This window comes from Seriola dumerili, unplaced genomic scaffold, assembly GCF_002260705.1.
Source record: "Seriola dumerili isolate Sdu_G_001 unplaced genomic scaffold, Sdu_1.0 BDQW01000003.1, whole genome shotgun sequence".
In the NCBI taxonomy this organism is placed as follows: Eukaryota; Metazoa; Chordata; class Actinopteri; order Carangiformes; family Carangidae; genus Seriola; species Seriola dumerili.
The window spans coordinates 3333152-3359052 of NW_019174258.1; the positions used below are offsets into that span (position 1 = coordinate 3333152).

Sequence of the window (25901 nt, forward strand, 5' to 3'; positions counted from 1 at the left end):
TAGTTCTAGTTCTACTAAACCTGGGAAAAATAGCATTCGCAAATACTTAATTTGGTATGTTTTAGCCTCACTGTTTCCATATACTGTAGACACTGTCATAAAAGGCTATGCAGCAAGTGGCAGAGGGTAAAGACAATGACAGGAACCTTTTTCAAAGTCCATTATTAATTCACAACTAAACTTACCAAACTCTGTGATTGTCCTGCTATATTAAACCCTATATTAACCCATTCAGTTCTTCAAGCAGGCTAAAACATTTCAAACTTATCTGCAACTGTTATTTAAACCTGTTGTGTGTAGTCCACCACTTGTAGTACTAATTTAATACTAGCATCCAGTACTGGATAAGAGTATCATTTTCTTTAAAGGAATTGGTCTGGTTGAACTTGTCACTGCATTGCCTGAATTTGGTTGCGAGCTTTACAGCAGCCTGTATAATCAATATCAGATTCCACCAAAACAGACTGTGTAAGCTGCCATTACATCAGAGAGTCCAGTCCTGTCAAGTCCAGTATGATGGAAGTCCAGAGGGAGGTTTTGGTCCAGCACCAGTGATGGTTTTTGTGTTGACATATACGAATTGTCCAATTACTATTCATTGTCTGGATGGGAGCTATGGGGTGGAATAGTCTATGTGCTTCCCTTGAGGGTAGAGCATCACATCGGTCAAACCCATGTCTGGCCTACAGCAAGGGGAGTTAGTAAGCCTATACCACTGTGCAAATTTGGCATGGGGGTATGAGGTTAGGTTGGGGTAAACCACTACTCAGGTTGCAGGGAGCGTGTTCCAGGGCCATACGACACTGGTCATACAAAGCCCTTTCCATAGGGAGGTTGGGTCAAATTTTGCTGTCAGTCAGCTGACACTGGACGAGCACTTTTCAATTAGGTTGATATACCATCTTTCTCTGATTTTCCTTGGTGTTTGAATTGCATTGAATTCTGGTCCCAGCTCTGATCTCCTGAACAACAGACTTCATCTTACTTGATGATGTCATTGTCTTCTCCCTTGTTGATTGGTTCCAACTTATTTAGCTCTTTCAGACTATAAGGAGAGGTGGATGATACCATTGTTCAGGTAGGAGGTGGAGCAGAGCTGCGTTACTGTGCAGATTATGCCGACAGAGGACCGGCATGCTGCAACACAGACTGCTCACGACGACGAGTCCAAATCATAAGTTTGTTCTTTCATTTTTGTTCGGTTAAACCACTCCGCAAACTGCAACATCGAGGTTGGACCGAACCACTGTATAGTGGCAGGTTTGCTGGACTATACCACAGTGCAGACTGTATTGAGTGTGGTGTCGAATCGAACTGCCTTAGCCTCAGTGGGCTTCATATTGGTGTCATACATTGGGTTTTCAAATGATGCCTGACCGTTGGAGCTTTCATGGCCAACATAGCCATTGAACTGGACCTTGGGACGTGTCCTGAAAAACATAAAGAGAAGGAAGTAACATCTTGTTAATGACAGAATCTTGGTCTCAGAAACCAAGCAAAATATCTTTGCAAAATTATATCTAATGTTTGGAAAAAAAAATATGAGTTAAAAGTGCACAGGCCTCTGAAACACAAAGCAAACCACACACTCATTATAGGAAAGCAAAGTAAAATTGCCAAAATTTGCTGGTGTTTTAATATACAACGTGTATGAGTGGTCACCGAAGACACACAGTGAAAAAAATTACAAGGTTAGTCACACTTATATTGCAGTGACACTGACTACAAGTGAAAGTGTACCCCTGTGCTGATCCCAGTGCAGCTCTATGCAGCTATTAGATCAATGATTTTGTCTTCCATCACATACACTGTATGGTTGAGTCTCACAGCTCTCACCAACTCTCAAACATAAAATCACAGGCAATCATGTCCAACAAACAAGCTCAAATCTGCCAGATGTGGGTTTGTGGGATGTATGGTATTTGCCTAGTAGAAAACAGTGATCAGCTCTAGTGAATCAGGGACTGATAAAAAAATTCAGCTCCAACAGATCCAGATGCTTTTCTCAGGAGTTAGTGAATCAAACCAGAGCCAAAAGGCCAGGGCATATTAGATTACACTTGTCAAGTGGCCAGAAACATGACTCTAATGGGATGCTCATGTTGCTCTGTATCTGTTGGATTTCATATGTGTCTATGAGTTTCTTTGGAAGCCTGGTGTCCCTAACTATTTGAAAAAAAACCCCATGAAGCTATAAGAGAAAACAGTTCAGTTCACTGCAAGATAGAGGGACTTATTTGACGTCAATGTGAAAATGTGTTTCTTTTTCCTAGGTGTGAAAGGTTTAAACATTTTCTAAAATGAGACAGACCACATACACAATGTTATAAGTGGCATTTTCATGTCCTGTTCAACATCACTGATTTACAAAGCACATGTGCTTGATGTCTTGTTAGACACGTTGAGATTAAAGGAGCAAATTTAGCAAGAGCTAAGGTTTCTTGTAAAAAAAAATCTACAAATTGCTATGAAATTTACGGCCGGAGTGAGGACATGAACCATAACAACTGCCTGGTTCAGTGGTTCAGCTGCCCAGTACCCATCTGCTGCTCTCATGCGAGTGTGTCTGCATGCAACCTGCCATCATCCTGAAAATGGTTGCCAATGGTTTTAGTTCAAAAGAATATATTATTCCTCAATCTGCCTGAATAAGGATTTTAAGAAACTTACTGTAGAGGGTTCAAACAGATCCATGGTGAAATATGACAACCCCCTCCTAATTTGTCTGTTTGTCACAGATTACATTTTTGGATAATCAGGCCCTATAATCCAGTTAGATATAATCACTTACTCCCAAACCCTGTGGAACTATTAGTAGGGAGGAGTGCTGCAGCTGAAACGCTGTTTGACTCTGACCTCATTAAGAGTGTGTATATATATATGTGTGTGTGTGTGTGTGTGTGTGCGTGCGCAATGGTAGAAATCCAACCCTGGGGAGCCACTAAGCCTACCCTACATGCTCAACCCATTACTTTACAAAACTGCACACACACCAACACACACCGCAGACCCCCCTGCGTGGCAGTAGTTCAAATCGCTACACTGGCTTCTGGTTGTGACTGTAGGTGCAATAGTTTAATTTTATTGGTAGAATGAAAAACAGCACACATAATTGCTTTGACAGTATTATAGATACTGTACAGACACATGGGCCAAAGCAGGAAGAAACTGCAGTGTACACACTCACACCTTGCTGTTAGTTTCTCATCTAAGCTATTACATCGCTATGTGAAGAAATAATTTCTCTTTCTGCTGGCTTGCCTTTGTGCTGGCTTGCGTTATGTTATGTTAGCAATATTACCTTTACCATACAGCTACTGTTAAGTCAGGATGAAACTAATTTTCGGGTTGTATAACAGTTGGACATAATAAAAAAGCAACAGCAAACTGAAGTATACATCACTTGCTTTGATTAAACCAGTTTACAGCAGGTCAAATATTTATTCTTGATGGCATCATGCTGACAAAGAGATGACAATGAGATCAAAGACAAAATAAAATGTCCTCCATCTAGCTTATAATGATTGCTGTTTTAACACAGTAGGGCTGCACTTCTTTTGAATGAAATCAAAATGATATGGTCATGGAGTATAAACGTCACCCCAGTTACTTTTAGCTGATGTAAGGTGTCTCCTGCCATTTCCCACAAAATGAATATTCACTTTAGTTTACAAGTGTTAGTTTTTCTTTACAGTGATAAAACATTCAGTTTAAATTTGTCCAATTGTGCAGCCTTACTAAACAGCATGAGAAAAATCTAAAAATTAAAAACAAGAGATGAAAAGTTTGGCGGAGGATGTGGCGGCGGGCGGAGGTCTGGTTGCTGTTTGAAACCAGATGAATGACAAGTGTCAGTCTTACCTGCCGCCAGGCCCCCAGGTGTCTTTTGGTCTCTCATTGTCATCTGTGTCAGCAGACAATGTCCTGCATACAACCATCAGCTTTAATATACATCAACTAGCATCGCACACTGCTAACTGGCAAGCAGGCTGTGTAACAAAGTGTAAAGTAATGTAATGATAAGAGTTACTAATCTTCTAGCCACATCAGCGATCACGTTTCACATCTTCTAACACATCTTGTGTAAGTCTGCATGGCCCTGTATACAGCAGTCACCATCTTAGCATTTACAGGATTTACCATACTAAGTAGTTACAAGTACATAGCAAAGTACATTACTGTCTGTATTTCCTCAATAACACTAATAGGTCAGGACACTAAAAGGCTCACTACAGATAAAGTACTGTAAGATACAGCTACGATAAATGACAAGCCAATGGGTTAACATATAATAATGACTATTGTTAGACAAGTGAGATGACTTTGTAAAATTTTGATGTGATGAAGTACTGAACATCGCTTAGATGAATAATGTGACACAGGAAACAATAATGACATTTTACCCTCAATATAGTTCAGAATTATCTTGCATCTTAAGGCTTTTTAAATCTTTTGTGGACTTTCTAGGAGCAATAATTAATATCTAGGGTCAATCAGATTAAACCATAAGGCTGTATTTGGAGTATTAAAGCTATGATTAAGGTTTCAAATGTGTCTCTCTAAACCAGCCTGTCCTTCCAAAAATAAAAAATAAAAAAATAAACTCATACTTATTTTACATCTCATAGACATCTGAATTCACATCAGAATACAATTTTCAGTGTCAATAAAGCAGATTTGTACTGGGTTAGATTCAAGGGTGATGCTAAAAAATAAGTTTTTGTCATGTAAGTGGGATCTTTATAGGAGGTACCCATCCAGTCAAGCAGGGGTTAAATGAGCAAAAATGAAAAAGATGTTGAACACCTTTAGGCATCATATTTCAGGATAATGTCTAACTGTACAAATATCATTGTCCTTCTAAAAACTACGGCATATTATCATCCATAAATTATTACAGAGATTTCACTATATTTTACAATATCTGCCCCGCAGTTCTGCATAATAATATAAACTGATGTATATTTGACTTGTTACTCTGTACCTGCATGGTTTTCTTGTAATACAGGTGAACTGGCCTGTGAAGAAACTGCCAGGATGTCTCGTCTGGGTGATGCAATGCAACACCTCCTGCTGATAACTTATCCTGCCTACTTGTGTGTGCTGCCCCAGGGCTGCGTCTATACCTCTGGTCACCAGAAATAGGAAGTCTAATAGCCATGTGCCCCTGCATTTGCACTTTCATTGAATCAGAGCGTTGTTTTAATCAGAAATACTTTATTAATCCCCTGTGGGATTTAAAATACTAAGGGTATGACATGTTTTGTGGAAGGAAAATGTAAAAAAGATGATAAACTGTTGTATAAGATTACAATGTTGTGTTAGTTCTTTGTACAGTGTAATGAATGTCCTTACTTTCAAGGAATGTAAAAACAAAATTAACTGTTCAACAACAGCTGTTTCTCCATGTACTTTGGATTTATGAGCTCTTTTTGTTGCGTTGTGATTTATTTGTGTTTCTCTTTTCTCTGAGTATAACCAAATACCCACATAAACCTATCACTTCAAAATGCCTCAAGTGTAGCTACAACTGAAAAAAATTCACCTATGTAAAATAAACATAGATAGATAGATAAATAAGAAACTGCACATCAGTACTCATATTTATCAAGCATCTCAGAAACAGCTAAATTGCGCTGTAAGTTTGTAAGCAGGACAAAATAATGTATGTCACTAAAAGTTTGTTGGGACGGATTTCTGACTGACTTTGAGAAGCTTGCATAAATACAGGATCATGTTTAGGTGTCAGTTCCTCGGAATGAAAGTTCCCCCCATTCAGACTAATATTTAACTTTTGTTTTAACACTTTTCCCTCAAATGCAATGAAATAATTATCAGCATAAGCAAATAATTCATCATTCTAGATGAATATTTCTTTATCTTTATTCATCAGGTGAACCTGTTAGAGACAGACTGATCAAGATGTTAATTATGTGTGTTGTATGTTTTTCTTTTTTCATTTACTACTTTTATATTACTTTTGATTGAGGGCATCAAACTTGCAAATTTCTAATAGCAGACAAAGCAGGAAGGCAAATAGCTGTTTTGTATTCTGCTCTGCAGGTTGTCTTCTGTGATGGATTTACGTTGAGGCTAGAGCTTACCTGTGCTTGTAGAGGTAGAAGGCAAATCCAGACAGGATGAGGGCAAAGAAAGGAACTAAGATGGCTGCTGCCACAGAGCTGCTGTTTGTGTAGGGGTTGGATGGGTCCATTGCTATGGTTACAGGGCCTGGGGATACAGACACAGAAAAGCCCACACTTGCATGAATACACACACATAAACACCCTTTTGTGCACGTGTAATGCCTTTTGCATTCATTTATTCTGAATACTTGACCTCTGCTTCTGATGTTTACTCAGTCTGAAATTTAATTTATTTCACACTATCTTGACAAAAACATTTCTTCAATTTCACTGAATATTTTAGTGTTTCCACAGTGTCCCACTTTCAGGATGCTTCACAGGGAAATGAAGTCTGTATTGTTTGTTGTGGTTGGTATTGGTGCTGATGTTACAGACAGACCTACCTTGCCTCGTCAGATGGAACTTGCCAAAATCTTTACTGTGAATATGCCCCTGGTAAACAAAAGTCTTCTGGTCTGATTCTGCAGTAACCTGAAAAACAAGCATGCAGTTGAATATGAGCACTTTGGACAGACCGTAGGAGATACTGTATATGTTTTCTTTCCGTCTCTAGAAAGGTCTTTCTTATTTTGCTAGGAAAATGGTGCTGAATTTTATTCAAACTGTCAAAAAGTGGCTTACAGATCAAAAATAGGATGGATGAGACAGGTGTGATTATAGGGTGAAAATATTTTAAGAACCGACAGGTGAATATGTAATTGCCTTCCTGTACAGTTGACTACAGATGGATGACAACATCAAGCTAACAGTAATCAGCTTAATGTTGTCATCCTTAAGATTTACAGTAGAAGTAAATTCTTAGTAAGAGGTAAGTTCAGTTCTTAGCCAGCAAATGTTATTTTTGTATAAAGTAGTCATTCAATGTGTTGCTTGGTTTAATTTAGACCTGAAACACTAAATGCATTCATTTGGTACACTCAATAAATAATTTTTGTTTTTTATTGTTTTTAGGATTTTACATTTTGCTGTATACATTTGAATGCCGAGCCTCACCCTGTCCTCTCCCCTCATCATCAGTACAGTATCACTCCACCTCCTGCACTCTGGCCTCTCTTTGGTCTCCAACTTTCTCTTGCTTGGGGATTGAAGGGGCAATGTTTTACCCCCAACAAAACAATCAAAATTTCATCTTCTAACTGTGAAAAGATTGTTTTTCAGGAATCACACAACTTGGACTTGGCCATTATCAGCCTGACTCTTGTCCTCTTTCACTCTTTCTGTCATTCGCAACATGATAAATTGGCTATCTATATGTCTCCTTCCTCCTTCCTTCCACCTTACATCCTATTTTCCTCCATTCCTGCCTGCTACTATCTTTACAATCTACCCACTTGGCTCCTGTGTGCCTCCTTCTCTTGTCCTCTCTGTCAACAAGTCAAACAGGATCAGATTTTTAATCCATTCCTCAGTTATAAAAATGATCTGCAAAAGCCCAAACTTCGAAGAGCATATCAAACAGACTAAAAAATCTACATGGACCATCACACAACGCTGACTCACTTTCTATACTTTTCGTTTTTCTCCATCTTTCTACACACAGATGCAATATTATAATGTGGCTGATTGAATTCATTCAGTTTAAAGAGAGAAAACACAATTTCTGAGAACTGATGAATGCGCAGAGCAAACGTGTAGTAATTCATCAATATCCAGATTAGTGGCTACATGCTCAACCTATTTCTTAGTCGAACCTAGTAACTTCATGGAGTCTGCCAACCTCATGGTGAAAACAAGGCTGTGTCTGAAATCACTCTCTCCTTCTCTCCTTTACTACTGCTTGTATGACAGACACACAGTAGCCCACTCTATAGTGAGCAGTGAAGTTTCAGACACTTACGAATCATCATTTTGTGTCATCACTGACAGGGGGGGCATTGCACTAAAAAGCGCAAAGCATTCCATTATGGGATTGTTAGCAGAAAGTAGTGCACGTGCATATGGATACTACTTTTTTATTCCACCCTTGCAAAAGTCAAGGACACTACATTGTGCATAAATAATTAATAGTGCATTGAATAATTAAGCAAAATTATCTTAATTAGTGGATGTTAGTGCTGGTAGGAGGATTTTGTTTAATCTTCGGTCAGACGTGCTGTTTCTGGTTTCCATGCTGAGCTCAGCTAACTTTCCCCTGGCTTTGGCTTCATGTGTATGGTATAGACAAACAAGCTGTATTGTATCTTCTCATGTAATACTTGGTAAAAAAGCAAATAAGCTATACCTTTACGTGTCCCCTCACAGTTGAGTGGGTGAAGTCAGACGCTACATTACTATTTTTCTGCAGTCTATAAATAATAGGAATAGATATAGTTGTTGAGAAATCTGTTCTGCTGTGTCCAATGGATAGAAAAAATCACCCCAGATGACAGATGGCAATTAGATAGTAGGATATAAACCTCCATTCTTTATAATGGCCAACTTTGCAAAGCATTAACTATTGGATGTCTTCATTTTGTACTACATTATACTATTTATAAAAGAGCTAAAGAAAGTAAATAATGTGGACTGGCAAACGTGATAGCACTTTCAGTCTATTGTATGTATAGTAACAAATGTGTGTAGCGTAGAAATGTAGTTATCAACTTCACCTAATAGTGAGAATTTTATGCAATAACTTATTTCTTAAACCTTTGATAAGGAGATGGAAACAACAGCATCATTCCTCAATTTTGAAAGATGTTAATTAGACTTGTATTTCAAAATCTGCATTGCATAATGTGACTGAGGATTTCCCATCCAGCGTGGTGGAAGTGGGGTGAGTAATGTGGTATAGACCGTACAATATCACTGTTACAGAAGACGGAACGGCAACAATTCAGTATTATCATTTATCGAGTTCAATGATGCATTCATATCTTGTTTTTACAATTCTGTTGTCCAGAAATATACACATTAATATAGTGATATTGATTGTGATTATCATTAAAGGGATGAGTAAAACCTCTGTTCACTTTAAAATGCTTCACATGGAAAAATAAGAGGTTTGTCTTACATATCCATCCATCGCCCAGTTGTCATTTTTAAACTTGCTGTAGTAATGCTCTGTTGGCCCCTTCACCTGGTAGACTTTCAACAGCAGCTGGTTTTCCTCTGACTTATAGGTACCTAAATAGAAACAGAGTCAGATTAGTGCCTGATCCTGGTACAGTATTAATAACAGCCAGTTAAGTTCTAAATTGTGTTGGCACTTGGCGGGAAAAAGAGGAAGACATTGAGCTAAAGGAACCATGGGAGGCTGACAAACAGTAAGACAGACAGACTGGGTGGTAAGCAAACCGACAGACAGGCTGAGTGACAAACGGAGAAAAGGAGACACATTGACATTTTGAATTATCGTACTCTATTTCCTCCACCAAGTACCTGACACATTACTGGGGAAAAAGTGACATTTACCCTTCAGCTACATGTCACTACTTGGTTAAGTATAGTACCAATACAGAACTGTTGCTGTTCTATATGACAAGTCCATGTAAAAGAAATATCACAGATTTAAAATGAAATCATTATACGATGGCAGGCCTCGTCTCCCACCTGCAGAAGATCTTCTATGACCCCGGGTTCAAGCTGAACTATTGATTGTGAAATGTCATTGTGAAATGTCAAAACATTCATGAGTGTCAATGGTAGAGTCAGATGGTTTTTCTCAGCTGCTTAAAGATTATTCTGAAGGTTTACATTTGAGAGTGCAGATTTACCTGCTTTGTTAACCTGCCAGTCATCTTCATGCAATATTCTCTATGTATTTTACAGTATATACAGATAAACAATACTTCTGGGGCACTGGGAAACTGCTATGTGATGTTGTTCAGGTAGTAATTTGGCCCATTAGACTGGTGTGATTCTGCAGATGCACTGGCATAGAGGGGCCCTGGCACACAACTTGTTCCCACCAGTGCCCCTGCATGTTTTATTATTTAAGATATTAATGACCTGTTTCTATTCTCCTTATGCTCTGCAGCTCTTGCACCAAACCATTTTCTGCCTTGCAGACTGTGAATGTTTATAAAAAACTTGAATATACTTATGTGCACTGCGCCAATTTCAATCTGCACATCAGTAATGCCTTTTTGATAAGTGTGAATGAAAGCTGGATCTTTATTAACCTGCTGTGTATTTACACCTACAGGAGTGCTTCCACTCGTGTTATTTACACTGCATTTAAAGTCTGCAAATTTTAAACCTCTGGGATGTAATCGCTATTTTTTCCTCAGTGAAAAAAAGGTAGTGTTGCAACATCACATTTTCATTCATTTTAGTACCACATGAAACAAAATATTTTCTACCCATTTTCTATATGCTCTTATCTTGTTCTGGGTCATTGGGGGAAAGTGTTTTCTATTTCATATACATTCTATGACCTCTAACAATTAAGAGAGGCATTGTTGGTGAAAGTTTAATCAGAGAAAATAAAACTGACTCAAAAAATCGGTTTATTGGATCAGTTTTATGGATGTTTTTCAAGCTTTGAAAAATTTAAATAACATAATAACAGTTGTTCAGAGTAAAATTAATTAGTGACTCTGAATAATAACTTTAAATAATAGTAGTGTTTCCCTTGATTTTACCTGACAGTCTGATTGACACTCCGCTGGTCTCCAGTAATGTGACGTTAACCCTGCCGCTGGTTGCATTGAACCCAGTAACTGTAAATGTGGTGGGCTGTCTCTTCCCTAGGTACTCGTAGAAACCACTCCATTCAGAGTTTGGAGAAAACACATCCACTGGAACTGTGATTAAAAAAGGGGAAAAGAAATCAAAAGCAGCATTAGTGGCAGATAAGTTTTCCCAGCTACAGCTTACAGGTCATAAATAGAGATGTTAGTCATAAAAAAGTCAGGGTTAAGATTACCTTTTGTTTGTGTTTGTCAAAACACAGACAAAACATATTTACCTCTGGTTACTTCATAACTGACTGCTGCAGTGGGTTTGTGTCTGGATATCTGAATCACACACTTAAAACTATGACTAATTCAAAACTCAGCTGCTTCAGTATTCTTGCAAAGATCTCACAACTTTGGTCTTTTTCTCTGGTGTTAGTCTCTCTCCACTGGCTCCCTCTAAATGCCTATATTGATTATCAAATCCTACCTCAAACTTACAAGGTATCACATCGTATTGCACCTGAACTCTTACTTGGTCTGTACATAACTGGACTCTGTACACAGGATAATTGACTGTCAAAATATAAATCTGAAACAAGACTGCTTATCCAGACAGAAGACCCCTGTAGAACACTGACTACAACCTCCTACCTCAGTAGCCAGTCCTCTCTGGGACACACTTTGTAAAAATCCTGTTTATTGAAAAACAATATAATGAACTCAGTTTGAAATGCTGTAAGAACAAGCTGTCAAGGAAACGTGTAAGTTCATAGAGAATATTTAATGTACATCTGTGGTTCATGTACTACAGTGTGTGTTTGTGTGTGTGTGTGTGTGTGTGTGTGTGTGTGTGTGTTGTAGTTGTTTATTCTGCATACCACGAATCTTGTTCTTCTGGACATCTGATTCTCCTCTGCCTTTGGGATTGACTTTCACTCCAACTAAAATGTAAAACAACATTAAATTTAGTTTAGCTCACTTGATAATTAAAGGCTTTGTTAACAATACATTCGGTACAGATAGGATTGGGAATAGATGACTGATTTAATATGTGACAGGACTGAGAAAACTAAGACCAAGAAAACTATTTATTAATGTCAATTACAATGACATTGGTCACTTGTGGGTATTCCACAGACAAAAAGGATCCTGTCTGGTTATAAACCTTATTGTTTTGTTGTCATCACATCACAGTATTCACAGCCATCAACTCCTCTTTGAGACTAGATAGTGCCACGAGTATGTGATAAAAAAAAACAAAAAAACAATGTCACACTAACATTCATAGTACGCCTGAGGCTGATTTATGAAAGCATAGCAATAATATCAGGGTGATAATCTGTACTTATCTTAAACCATATGGGATTATGACATCCAGTTTGGATTTTAGACTCAACATCAGCCCATTTTACAGAAGCAAGTGCATCATCTCTACCTTTACAGAGCGGGGGTTTGCCCGACCATCTCCCATCACTTTTGCAGGTTCTGTGCTCTGATCCCCCGGCCAGATAGAAACCGTCTTGACAGGTGTAGATCAGTGTATAACCCAAGGTAGGCAAGTCCATAGATCGAATGTCTACATTACTGGGGGTCTCCGGCTGTCTGCATGAATGGGCTGAGTGAGGAGGAGAATAATCAATTCACTGACATTAATGACTTAACTAGACTAAGACAGCAGAAGGTTTCTCTGTACAAAATATAAGCTACAACATAAACCTCAACAGTGACAACAAAACAGAGCGACTAAATTAACATCAGTTTTTTACTACTATGATGAGGACAGCTAATAGATGTACACATTAATAACAGACATGGTATTTTCTTACCTATGCACTCAGGTTGAGTTCCACTCCAGGTTAGATTTTCTAGGCACGTTCTTGTGGTGGAACCAAGGATGTGGTAATTTTTGCGGCACTTGAAGGAAATCTTACTTCCAACCTACATTACATGAAAGCACAATATAAAAATCTATTGATTTACTGTTAACACCACACACAGCAGCATGGGCTAGCTGTCATTTAACTTGAAGAAACTTGACTTATTGTCAAAATAAGTAACTTTGAATTAATGTCTTACCTCACTGCTAATTCAAACAAAAGAAAAAAGATACCCATTTTTATCATTTTGTCTCTTTCAGTGGATTTAATCCTTAAATTTAATAAATAATTTAAATAACATTGTTACTCCTGCATCACATGTGGTGCCTGTTGTTTCTAATGACGGTAGTAACCATAATTTCACCTCTTTGTAAAGATGTCAGGGGAAATATGACGTGGACGATATCCAATTATGCCTTCGCAAATTGAAGGATTTGCATGTTTGCTCAAATTCCATTGAGGATTTGATGCCAATATATTCCATCAACAGGTTTTTATCAGTGAGCCCGGTCCTTAAGACAAAAGAAAATATTACCTGTCATTCGTAACGTCTAACCTTAGAGATCTGGGAGTAATTTTTGACCAGGTCTTTATATTTGACCTGCATGTTGAGTGTTTGGATTGGCTCTTGATTTTTCCAGCCAAGGGCCTTTGCAAACCTTATGCTCATTGTATCTCAGAAGGAGATTAATATTTATGCATTTATTCATCCTGCTTGCATAATTGCAAATCATTTTGTACTTTGTACTACAATACATCCTTGAATCATGTAAAAGTGGCAGAATACTGCTGCTGTTCTTTAACATGGTCCTCTACAAGATCTCACATCCTTACATCCTTTAAACGGTTCCTAATCAAGTTTAAAATAAAAGCTTTAAAACTGACATGCAGTACTTGTTTACAAATCTCTTCAAGCTGAAATCTTATTAAAGTGAGCAGGTAAAAAGAAATGTCTGGTAAAAGTCTTTTATTTAAAATGAAGTTTTGATCATTCGTTAATACCTCTTACCTGTATTTTACATTTTTTGCATATCTAATGTAATTGTAAGTATTATACAGTAGTTTTACAGTCAACCGATATGTTTCTCACCTGAAAGCCTTGGGCTATGACTGGGATACCATAGGCTGGAGTTCCTGGGTCACGACAATTGTTGAAGGCTGGGTCTACACACACACACACACACACACACACACACACACACACACACACACACACACACACACACACACACACACACACAGATACACAAATTAAGATGTATATGTATTCACATTTTTATAATCACTCCTCAAAGAAGCAGACTTCCAGTCACAGTGCAATGTGTCATTATTTTGTTTTACACACGTACAATTGCTTTTGTTGGATTTTTCATTTCATCACACAGCAGCAATTTTAAAACAAAAGTTATGAAGCATTTTTATTTATAGTTCTATATTGTATGAGACATAATACAGTTATTTTTAGCAGAGCAACGTGACTTGAGTTCTGTGATGGCTATTGTGTTGCTACAAGGCTGCATTACGCTTCAACTATTACACAGTGATTCAAATTTAACCTTGTGGTTTCACAGCTTGTTCGAAAAAAAAGCTTCATGCTTTCACAACAGTTACCACAAGAAACTCAAAAATCAAGGACTGCTTTCCAAAATAAAATTGTTGTAGAAATCAAATGCTGATATCAGAGCTGCACACTTCAGTCACTGATTAGATCTCCAGCTCTATCTGCTCAGGAATAATAATGCTACAAGGTGTAGATGAGTTAGCTCCACAATCCTGTTTACCAATAATCGGGTTGTCACAGAATTTTATTCATAACTTGTCGATGAAATGTTTTCCTTTGCAGTTTCTCCACAATTATGGACAGACTATAATGTCACATTTCAAAGATTAACATGACGTTCTGTCAGTGCTGGTAATGCTGTTTCTAAAATGTATTAATGTTTTTCTGTGTGATAAAAAAGAGTGTTAGGAGCACTGATGACTATGGCATATCTGTTTCCTTCAAAAGTGAGCACCAACAACTAATAACAGAATGAGTTTCATGAGATGAATAAACTATAAATTCAGCAAAAGCAAAAACATGTTTCCTGCCATTTTTTCTTCCAACTGTAAGATATTATATGCATTTATAGATTCACTGTGGACATATGTACTAAACATTAAGGGTGTGAAGCTCTATGGACATATAACACTGTTAAGGTAAAAAGAGTCTGCTGTAATCACTAATTATAAAAAGTTAAGATATAAAGTGGTTTGATATATATATATATATATATATTTATAACAGAGTACACTGTTTACAGTTTCAAAAGCGCATGCACTCTCAGTAGATCTAAGGGCAAAAATGAAGGTGTGTGTTGTCTTTTAATTACCTATACAGGCTGGCTGCTGGCCACTCCAAATCCCATCAGCCTCACAGACTCTGGAGGCAGAGCCTACGAGCAAGTAGGGGGCATGGCAGTAGAACCTGACTTCTGACCTATGTAGGAAAACACATATTCAATTACACAAGCAAAACATTTTTAATTCAAATATACGTGATATAAGTGATGAGCAAATTATTTCAGGCATTGCTTAATTTTGTAAAATCTATCTCTCAGCCCTCTGTTATCCATAAAGTAGTTTAGGGTGTGATAAGTATATGAACTTTAACAACCATGTCACCTACATCTCTTGCAATGTTTCAGGTCACAGTAAAGACCTACCTCCTTTACATTTCAACAAGTAACAAACAATGTTTCAAACAGTTATCAGCAGTATTTCAAACATAAATTTCGGCTTACTACAGCAAATGTGCAAAAGGCTGTGTGAGTTACAGAATGACTGTTGGCATATAGTGATCAATAAAGTAGCATAATGCGGGCTCGAATATAGTGGAAACACTGTAACTGTTTAGCAGCAATGCTCCAAATTATACTACGTAAAAATAATATTTACTATATCATGTTTTTTTCAAAAATGTTAATAATAAAATTAATAATTTTACTTATATTTAACCACTGACCGGTATGAAAAGATGTTCCCCTCTCTGAATCCTCCTCCGGGAGAGCCAGGATCGCCACACAGGACAGCTTGAAAAAGACAATACTGACAGTTAACACTGGTTTGAATGTTAAAATTAGGACAACAGTGATGTGCATCACTTAAAGTTAAGCAGCAGTTTACGGAATACGTAGTGGGAAAGCTAACTCACGCAGACACTGTGGTACGTCTCCTGTCCACGTCCCATTCCCCTCACAGGTTAACACAGCAGGAGTGGACAACTGGTAACCATGGAAACAACTGTAGCTAACACTCGATCCCCATGAGTGATCTGTACCCTCCACTTTCCCATGATGTACTTGTGGAGGAGGTCCACACTGGATCACTGAAAAACACACACACGCACACACACACACAAACATGTAAAAGATTATCTACTGATAATTTAATATAATATCATTAACATACAGTAGCTCGAGGGACAATTCGTACGTAGGCTCCAGCAAGTGTGTGTACGAACATTGCTTAGATGTTTTCACACTATGTCTGTACAAAACAGATACTTTAACAAGTAGTATGCTATTAATAGCTTATGTGGTTACAATGGGGATATTTATACTTCATTTGATCTTTTGCAAACACCTATTTAGCAATTCTATCTTCTGTAACAACAAATAAATCTGTACCAAGTAACACAATAAGCACTCACAAAGACAAAACAGCAGTTAGGACATGTCCCTGGTGGTAGCAGCCCTAAGATGTGGAAGAAGTGAACCAACATTTGAAATAATACCTTTTTAAAGAAAAGCCTGAGAGACTTTAAGAAATCCACACTGCAATATTTGCCCAAGGCCAGACACTTTAATATTCAGGGTCAATGTATATGACAAGATAGCAACAGATGGGATGTGTGACATCAAGTGAAAACAAAGAACAGCAAAAGCAGCAGACAGCCATTTCTACTTCCACTCGGTTATCTGCCACATTGTTTTCCTTAAGTCTGCTATGAGATGCTGACAATATTCTCTAAAAGACAATTTTACCATCAACCTTCTTTTTATGAGTGGGGTTGCTTTTTATGTAGCACAAAATGATGCGGGCGGCACGGTGGAGCAGTGGTTAGCGCTGTCGCCTCACAGCAAGAAGGTTCCGGGTTCGAGTCCCGGCTCAGACGCGGGGTCTTTCTGTGTGGAGTTTGCATGTTCTCCCCGTGCTTGTGTGGGTTCTCTCCGGGTACTCCGGCTTCCTCCCGCAGTCCAAAGACCTGCAAATGGGGACTAGGCTGATTGGTTACTCCAAATTGACCATAGGTATGAATGTGAGAGTGAATGGTTGTTTGTCTCTGCGTGCCCTACAATGGACTGTCGACCTGTCCAGGATGTACCCCGCCTCTCGCCCGAAAGGATGCTGGGATAGGCTCCGGCCCCCCCGTGACCCTCCTAGAGGATAAGCGGTAGAAAATGAATGAATGAACAAAATGATGCGCAAAAACCTACAGCTACTTTTAAGTTTGACTTTACAACTGCTGCTGCACATAACCAATGTTGACGGTTCCAACAGATCAAATTCATTAGTTTGCATTAAAAACACATCTGTTATATATGGAGAATTCACAACACACTGCTTTATGCACAATGAGGTTACAGCATCTTTTAAAGATGTTCAGAAACCCAATTTTGTGGATTCGTCTGCGTGCACCTGTGTGTGTGTGTGTGTGTGTGTGTGTGTTCATACATGCAAGTAATTCGCATGGATGTCTATTCATACAACTTCATACCGTCCTGATAAACATCTGTGTGTGTGCGTTTATGATTGTGTGTGTGCCTAATGATAACCATCTGCATGGTTTCAAACATCTAATATAGTCAGTGTAATTCTCATCTAACCAGGAGACAGATGGTTTCACGCTCCATTCACTCTTCTATGATGATATACAGTACACACAAGTATACACACAGAGAGAGCGGCAGACAGACACAGATACGCAAGCAGGCATGCACTCACGAACAACAAGTAGCACGCTGTATATACAGTAGACGCAGCAAAAAGCACACGTTGATGAACAGGGAAAGGAACTGATACATTTATGAACATAATTCAGTAATATGACAAATCAACAATTCCAACTTCAACAATAAATCCCTCAAACACTTGATTTTTTTCTCTATCAATCTTTTCCCTTATTTCCTTTTTGTTTGTCTCAATCTATTTCTGTGCCTCTGTTGCACTATGGCTAGTCTTTTGGATGCAGAATCAAAGTGCAATTAACAAAAAATTGTTTTGAAAAAACACAAAAGAACAAAAAAAAGAAAATCTTTTGTTGTGGTTGTGGTTTCTGGGCATCTGCGGGTGCTCGCGGCAAACTGTCCTGAAGAAGCCTTGCATCTCCACAAAGTCATCCTGCCAGACTCGAAAAAAAAAAGTGTTTCTCTGCTCTATGTGTTCTGTTTCTTGTTAGTGCCATTAAAAAATAAAAAATAAAAAACCTACACACCGACACAGAAGTCATTGCCAAATCCCGGTTTCTTAAAGCATGTCATTCATAATTTTTTCGTTGTGTAACTCTAGGAGGAATAGCTGGTGGCTAGCCAGCAGCTAATGGGGATTCAAATTAATAAATGAATGTGTGCTTTCCCCTAAAAACAGCTTTGTTGTTAGGCATCAAACTCCAGCTGTCTAAAAATAGAATAAAACCTCCTTATTGACTTCAGCAGTTCATATTCCAGACCAATATTTCTGCAGGTCTCTGATGCCCAAAGAACACTTGTGTCTGTAATTGAAGGTTTATGAACTCTTTTATTTTCTATTTGTGTCTCTCCCTTGTTGTGAATACGCTGGTTTTGCTTCACATGACTCTGGAGGAGTAACTCATCCATGCTTGCTTACCCAACTCTTCTCTTCTCTCTGTCACTGTGATCATTGACTCCTTTTCCCTTTATCCACCCTCTCTTCTTTCCTCTCATGTCTCCACATTCTGTTCTTTCTTACACTTTGGTCCCCAGCCTCCTTTCTGTCTTCCTACTTCTTTCTATCTCTCCCTCCAGCCCTTCTTCTCTTTCTCCCTGCACTTTTTTCCCTGTCCTTCTGTCCCAGCTCCAGTCCTCTTTCATTCTCTTCCTTTGCTCTCATGGTCTCTTTCTTACACTGTTGCTGCCTCTCCCTGCCTCCTTCGTCTTTTAGGCATATGTCTCTTTGCACAATTCACCCAGCCAACACATTTCATGGGCTTAATCCCTTTTCTCACTGTGTGTTTACAGGTTTGGGGGCAGGTATTGATTTGCCTCTCTGTTTCTCCCATCACTCGTTTCCTCTCTCTCGCTCGCTTCTCCATCGCTTTCTCCTTGTAGCCCCACTGATGGCTCATCACATTCTCTTTTTCCTTTTTAATTCACTCACTTGACTCTCTCTTTTTCTATCTCCCATTTTCTGTCTTTCTTAATCTCTGCATTACTCTTGAGTCTTTTTGTGTTTTTGTGTCTCTCTAATGTTTTCTTCCAATACACCTATTCATCCGTTCTGTTCTTCCTCCGCCTCCTCTCTCCTCCTTTAACTCCCTCAGTCTTTCTTCCTCTACCTCCCTCCATTATCCTTCCTCCTCACTGCTTTGCTTGCTCAATCTCTCCTTCTTTCTACGTCTCACTTGATTCATATAGCCTGTCAAGCAACACTTTCATGTCTTACAACTCCTTCATTCAATATGTTTCTGTGTGTGCATGTGTGCCTGTGTGTGAAGAAGCTGCTGTTCCAAAACAGGATCAAATGAAGACTTGTGGATTGTTTGAAGTGGATGAAAACAGAGGGGATGAAAACAGGGGAGATGAACAAAAAGATGTGAACAGTAGAACCTCGAGAGCAGGGGGAGGAGCGAAGGAGGGCAGAGAAGAAAAGACAGGAAAGGAACCAAAGGAACCAAAGGAAGAGAAACAGAAAGAGAGAGAGGACTTCCAGCCTTTTCCTACTTGTATCTCTCCCATTCTGTCTTTTCCCCTCTATTTCTCACTTTTCAATTTCCTGCCCGAGTCTCATTTTCTATCACCTACAGTATCTTTCACTTCTCTGTTTTCCCTCTGTCTGCATCTCTCTCTCCGGTTCCCTCTCAGTAGCCTCTCTGCCCCTGTTTTCTCAGTTTTTTCATCTCAGTTCAAAGCCTCTGCAACTGCAGGAGCCAGCCGGAGAGTTTCTGTTTGTGGGAAGAAGCGGCAGGGAGGATCTCAGGAAACATTCCCTTTTACTGTTGTTGAGTATCATAGTCTAAACTCTAAATATGGGCTGTTGTAAAACTCCAGCTCATTTTATTTTAATGCATTCTTTTTTATTTTCCCCTTTGTGTTTGTGAAGAACAGAGGGCTTTCAGGAAATAAACCCCATTTTAACACTCTGTTATTGTAAAGAGAAATGTTAATCTTCCCTTGGCCTCTTTCTAATGCACTGCTAAAGTCACAATATGTTATTTTATTATGCCATCTTGCATTGGCATACTGCTGTTCTTATTTAAATTGCCACTTGATTTTGTCAGGCTTTTTAGTGCAACTGCACAGCTCTATAACAATAATTACCATTGTTATTCTTTACTATTAAATACCTTGTTGTTAGATTTCTGTTACATTGAGACTTGATATGTTTTCCCCTTCAAGTCATGTTCTATATGGTGTTCAGCTGCACTGTAGAATTTAACTGCATCTTGGTGTATATATATATATATATATATATACTTGCTATTCGGGTTCAGCTACTCAAAATCAATAATACTTTGCTTGCATCTCATAGACAAACACAAAAACATATCAGTAAATTAAGGATACATTTATACATAAATATGAATTATTGATTGGTGATGGGTTGCCAATATCAACTCTCAAAATTTAATTAAATGTTCATAATGCGTGCTTGCCCATACCACACTCTACTTAAATCTATTTTCTATAGCATATAGTTCAGTACAGTTCAAGTTTTATAGACTGCACTTTTACATTTTTGGCCCTATTTTTTTATTTTGTTGATAGTTGTTATTGATGTTAATTAATTTTTTCTACAAATCTACACTATATCTACCATAATATTTGCTGCTAGTGTTATGTTTTTGAAATGGTCATGTTTATTGTAAAATGTGTCTTTCATAACATATTTTATATACTTACATATTGTATATATTTTTCAATTACTCTTAAATAAAAAAAACTGGTATTGGCCTCAAAAGAACTACTCTTGGCTGACTGTCCAGCAGATCCCTCGATGCAGATTCTATTTTTAGATAAATTCAAAAGTTGCATTTCGTGTCCTGTTTTACTTGGGGAGTGGGTGCTATGAGTGTTGGTTCTTCTCACCTTTACAGTTGGGTTTGGTTTGGTTCCAGGTTCCATCTTTAGTGCAACGCAGAACACTTCGTCCAGGTCCAGGTGGTTCCATCAAGTGACCAGGGTTACAGCGGTAGGTCACTGTGTGGTTGAAGGTAAACTCATTTCCGAGATAGATCCCATTGGCTACCGGCCCAGGGTCTCCGCAACTGATCACTATAGGAGGTGGGAGAAATTTTATAAGACAAGTCACGAATACAGTAGGTGCAGTGTGTGTCGATGATGTTGTTCCAGCAAGCCTGCAGGAGTGTAGAAGTGCACCAGGGAAGTGACATTCTTGGACTTCTAATCTTTCTTACTATATCTTACCGTGATTTCTAGCATAGTCTGAAAAACTATGTTTTTACTTCTCTCTGCTTGCCCCTTAACCTCGCCCTCCTACTCGACTTTCTCACCGTCTGCCTTCCTTAACTTCCCTGAAGCACATCTCCGCTTCATTTCATCTACCTCCCACCTTCTTTTTCTCCTTTTCCCCAAACCTCTGTCTGGCTCACTTAAACTACACAAACTGAAAACTCAGACACAACAACCTTTCACAGTTTTGCATCTGCACAGCAGCAGGCTCCCCTAGTCCATGCACGATTTATGCTACTCTACTATATCCTTTGCTAAAAAAAATATTACTCTGCATATACCAACACTGATATTATTTGCAGAACTAGCTTCAGTGCTATAGCGAATAAAGCTAGTTCGACTTTTGCAAATGTTTCATGATAATGACTACATCCCTGCTGTTACCACTAATAAAAACAACAGTGATGAGGCTATACCATTAAACCTCTCCTACCTGTGCAGTCTGGGGGTTGTCCCGTCCATGTCCCATTTGTTGTGCAGTGTCTTGTGGTCAGGCCTGATGTTTTGAAGCCTTCCCAGCATGCATAAGCCACCGAGTTCCCGAAGGTGATGCCATCACTGAACACTATTCTGCCGTGTGCTGGGGTGCCAGGGTTACCACAGGATACAGCTGAGAATTGAGGAAATATTAAACAGCAGTGATTAATCATACTGATAAAATCAGTGTGAGCAATACTGTGTTGCTGTCACTCAAGGCTGATCAGCTGTGGGCTGAAATAATGAGATTATCACTGGAGTCAGCTGGAAATAACATAAAATATGAGACCTTGAGGTAGTGAGGCTGATTAATAAGTAAAGGTAGTTGGATTGATTCCCAGCACTGAATGGCAGATGTACAGCATTCCACTAGTGTGCTAGAGGCTGGTAATATATCTATAGCACCCACTATAAGTGCCACTGAGCAAAACACCAAGCCTTAAGATGCTCCAAGGTACTGCGTGTTGTTAAAAAACGAGACATGATGTCTGCAGATATGTGTGCAACAGCGTTTTGCATAAGATCATCGTTAGACGTCCAACAACTGTGGAAAAAACAAATAACAGTTAGAAGAAGCATTGGTCATGCAGCGGGGTTGTGAAGCTAATTATCAGTCAGTACTTGTGGACAATGTCCTTCCATGGTTATCTTGGGGAAAACAAAGTCTTAGCAATAAGAGCACAGAGGATACATATTTATAATTTGAGAATGGCTTTAGGCTTGACATTGCAACATGCATTAAGACACACTAGTGTTCATCTTCACAGCTGCTACAACAGGCTGTGCACTAAAGCCCATACAGTGCGTTGTTCTCACAGTATTAAACTTTTCTTTTAGACAAGTCAAAGCCAAGGATCTTTATCCATCCCTTTGTTTTTGAACCACTGTTGGTCTGTAAGACAAAACTGTCAGAGAGGACACAAGAATGCAGAGGGAGAAGGACTAAGACTCTACAGTAGTGATCCATCGATCTTAAGTTTGCTGGCGCAGCACATTAACAGAAGCGACAGGAATTAGCAACTAACCACAGCACATTTCGCTAATAAGATCATGACAGCTGACGGCCTTTAACAATCAGACACCTATTGACAGGATTCATTAGTTAGAGCCCTTAAAAGCTCTGTCCAAGAGTGTGTGTGTGTGACAGGGTGTGTAGGTGGACATGAACATCATGCAAAGCTATGTGTGTATGTCTACAGCAGCTTACTGTTTGTGTCTGTGTGTGTGATAAGTACGTGTGGTGTGAGCGACAGTCTGTATTTGTGTGTGTATTTGTCTGGATGTGTGTATGCATTTCTTTGTGTTTTTGTCCCAGTGATAGATGTCTCATCCTTTCTGAATCAGCTTTTAACCACTATTAGCTTAATGAAAAACAACTGTGGACAGAAATAAATAATTAGCGTTACACAGACACACACACACACAAGGAAAAAGACACATAACTCTAAGGTGTGTGTGTGTGTGTGTGTGTGTGTGTGTGAGGGGTGTCTGTAAGGCTAAAGGGCTAGATTTTGATGTTAGTGATTCAGTACATGTAGGCAAACCATGACTCAATAGAAGTTAAATTCATTGCTAAACTGTCAGACAGTCTGAACCACACACTGTCCACAAAGCAGCTCAACTGCTTGATATCACTTCAGTTCAGAGTCCTGCGTCTTTTAGTACTGGGAGACGGTTGCTTCTGTTAGAGTTTTATTCCAAAATGAGATACAATCTGAAATATTGATTGCTGGAGTGAAAGAAAATCATTGCGGATTTCTATTAACACATCTGAGTGATTTAAAAAAAAAAAAAAACTAAATTCTATGTAGCAATGATTGACATTTGTTTTTTTAAATGTAAAAACATTGGTCAAAATATATGGCACTTTGGTATTAAACATTTCAAACTAAAGCTGCAATTTAGTAGCCAAATATATTTAAAGTTATCTGAACAGATCCACTGCTTATTTTTCTCATTTAAGTCAGCTTGGCCTTTATGCTTTTCTCTGTTCTATATTTAGTATACTGGTGGTGTTCGGGTCACAGCCTCACAATAATATATAAGAGTACACAAAACTGTATGACTCACTCTTCCTCCCGCTATCCACTAAAATTACTGCTAGAACAGTGCATCTATCTAACTCAATCTAAAATCTGCATCAGGGTACAACGGAGTTAATGTCAGCAGTGTTTTATTCAACCCACCTCACATAGTTGGTAATAGGGAGCATAACACAGGCAGCAGCTCAGGATTCCAGTGTGCCTAACGCACTTTGGGGACTCACTTTAATTTCCCCTACACTCCCATGGGTTTTAAGTGTCTTTGAAAACTGCTGTTGTATAGGATGCACTTTATTACCACAGTGCTGTGGAAGATCCAGCTCAGTCAGTCAGGAGTGACACACTTCAGTCCTTTGTATGTGGGCCACACAGATATAAACATGCACATGCATATGTGCGCGCGTGCGCACACACACACACACACACACACACACACACACACACACACACAGACACACACACACACACACACACACACACACAACTGCTATTGCTGTGAGGCTCTTACATTATATGAACTGGATTTTTTTTCTGTTGAATGTCAAGTTAGTTATCGGTCAGTGTACATACCAAATCACCACTTAGGGAAAAGGTTTCTTCTTGTCTTGTGTGGCAATTGTATGAATTACAGACTGCAGTGGTTAAGTGAGAAATCAGATGAAGAATGACAATTCATAGTGTAGTTTAAGTTAAACTTCTGCATTTCACTACACAAATATACTCACTTTGCTTCATTTTATGAATTACATCCATCTCAATGCATTCATGTATAAGCAATGAGTAAGCTTCACCTACACAATAACTATAATGTACAATGTACACTGTAAAATGTATGTAATGTGCTTTAAGGTATATTTGGCAATGGATTAGTTGCTTACTGTCAGTAGCATGTGGCACCAAGCACCAAATGACATCAAATGTCACCAAGTGATGTAGCCTGATGTTACATGTTATATTCTCCAAAGAACAGATTAAGCTGTTCGACTGAGCTGATTTATTTTGACATTAAAGGCTGAATAATTAAGTCTATATGCCGCAAATGCAGGGTGCTGATACAAAATCTGCATAAATTTATTTTTACAGCAGTGTTCTTTATAAAGTGGTTTGGGAACAAAAGGTAACCTCAAAATAATTCAGGGATCACTTGCTATCAAAATGTATGATGATTTCTAATAAGAAAATTCATCATATGCTATGTTGTCACAGCCTTTTAATAAAACAGCATTAATGAAGTGTTCATATGAATGGAAAATAGTGTGTAACAGCCCATCAATATCTATTTTGACTCCAGGAAAATTTCATTGTTTTGATATTCAACATGAAATAACCAAGTGATATGGCAGAATTAAGAATGTTATCTCTATAAAAAATGGTGTGTATGCTGTTTGAAGTGTTAGTTGCAGTATAGGTTTCTAATGACTTTTGTCTCATCTGTCAGTAGAATCAAATTTTAACATAGCCACACAAGTCAGGTAAATAGTCGTTGCGACATGTCCCCACCTTGACAGACAGGCTGCGTGCCGCTCCAGGTGCCATTGTGCAGGCAGGTCCTTTCAGCTGAGCCAGTCAGACTGTATCCTGCCTCACAGCTGAAACGCAACAGGCTCTTGGTTTTAAATTCTTGCCCTCCCAGACGGGCCCCGTGGGGAGGGATCCCTGGGTCCCCACAGACTCCTGGACTTACACCTATAGTGAGAAAAGAGACATAAAGTTAATGTACTGGACACACATCAATAGCCAGACACATACACACCACTGAGGCAGCCAAGGACACCCACGCAGTCCTGAACTGATGAGACACAAAGGCAACCACATGCACTGCAAAGCTAAATACACTCAGCTGCATTCAACTGATGTCCATTACCCTTCTAATAGGTTTTAGTGATTTTATGTAACTAAATGGTGAAATACAGGATCAGGAGGTTGTCCCACACTGGACCCACCATGCTAAAAATATATATGTGTGCATTCATGCTTCAGGTCAACAACATCCACTAAAAAGCATTTGCGATATTAGTCATCTCATAATCTATATTGCAGAAAATGCACAAATGTTTTGCGTACTCAG

At 38.7% G+C, this 25901-nt stretch overlaps 1 protein-coding gene across 1 annotated transcript in view; it reads right to left on the bottom strand.

The window, feature by feature from the left end:
* Positions 1–1270: 1270 nt before the first annotated feature.
* Positions 1271–25901, bottom strand: part of LOC111219088 (CUB and sushi domain-containing protein 1-like) — a 303797-nt gene continuing 279166 nt past the window's right edge. The window contains exons 60-74 of the mRNA XM_022741679.1: positions 25334–25519; positions 21748–21924; positions 20931–21116; positions 15818–15991; positions 15629–15695; positions 14997–15103; positions 13715–13788; positions 12574–12685; positions 12183–12362; positions 11626–11688; positions 10712–10873; positions 9139–9251; positions 6530–6617; positions 6105–6231; positions 1271–1430 (exon numbers count right to left, since the gene is read on the bottom strand). Of these exons, the coding sequence (XP_022597400.1) occupies positions 1271–1430; positions 6105–6231; positions 6530–6617; positions 9139–9251; positions 10712–10873; positions 11626–11688; positions 12183–12362; positions 12574–12685; positions 13715–13788; positions 14997–15103; positions 15629–15695; positions 15818–15991; positions 20931–21116; positions 21748–21924; positions 25334–25519 (1976 nt within the window). The remainder of the gene's footprint in view (positions 1431–6104; positions 6232–6529; positions 6618–9138; positions 9252–10711; positions 10874–11625; positions 11689–12182; positions 12363–12573; positions 12686–13714; positions 13789–14996; positions 15104–15628; positions 15696–15817; positions 15992–20930; positions 21117–21747; positions 21925–25333; positions 25520–25901) is intronic.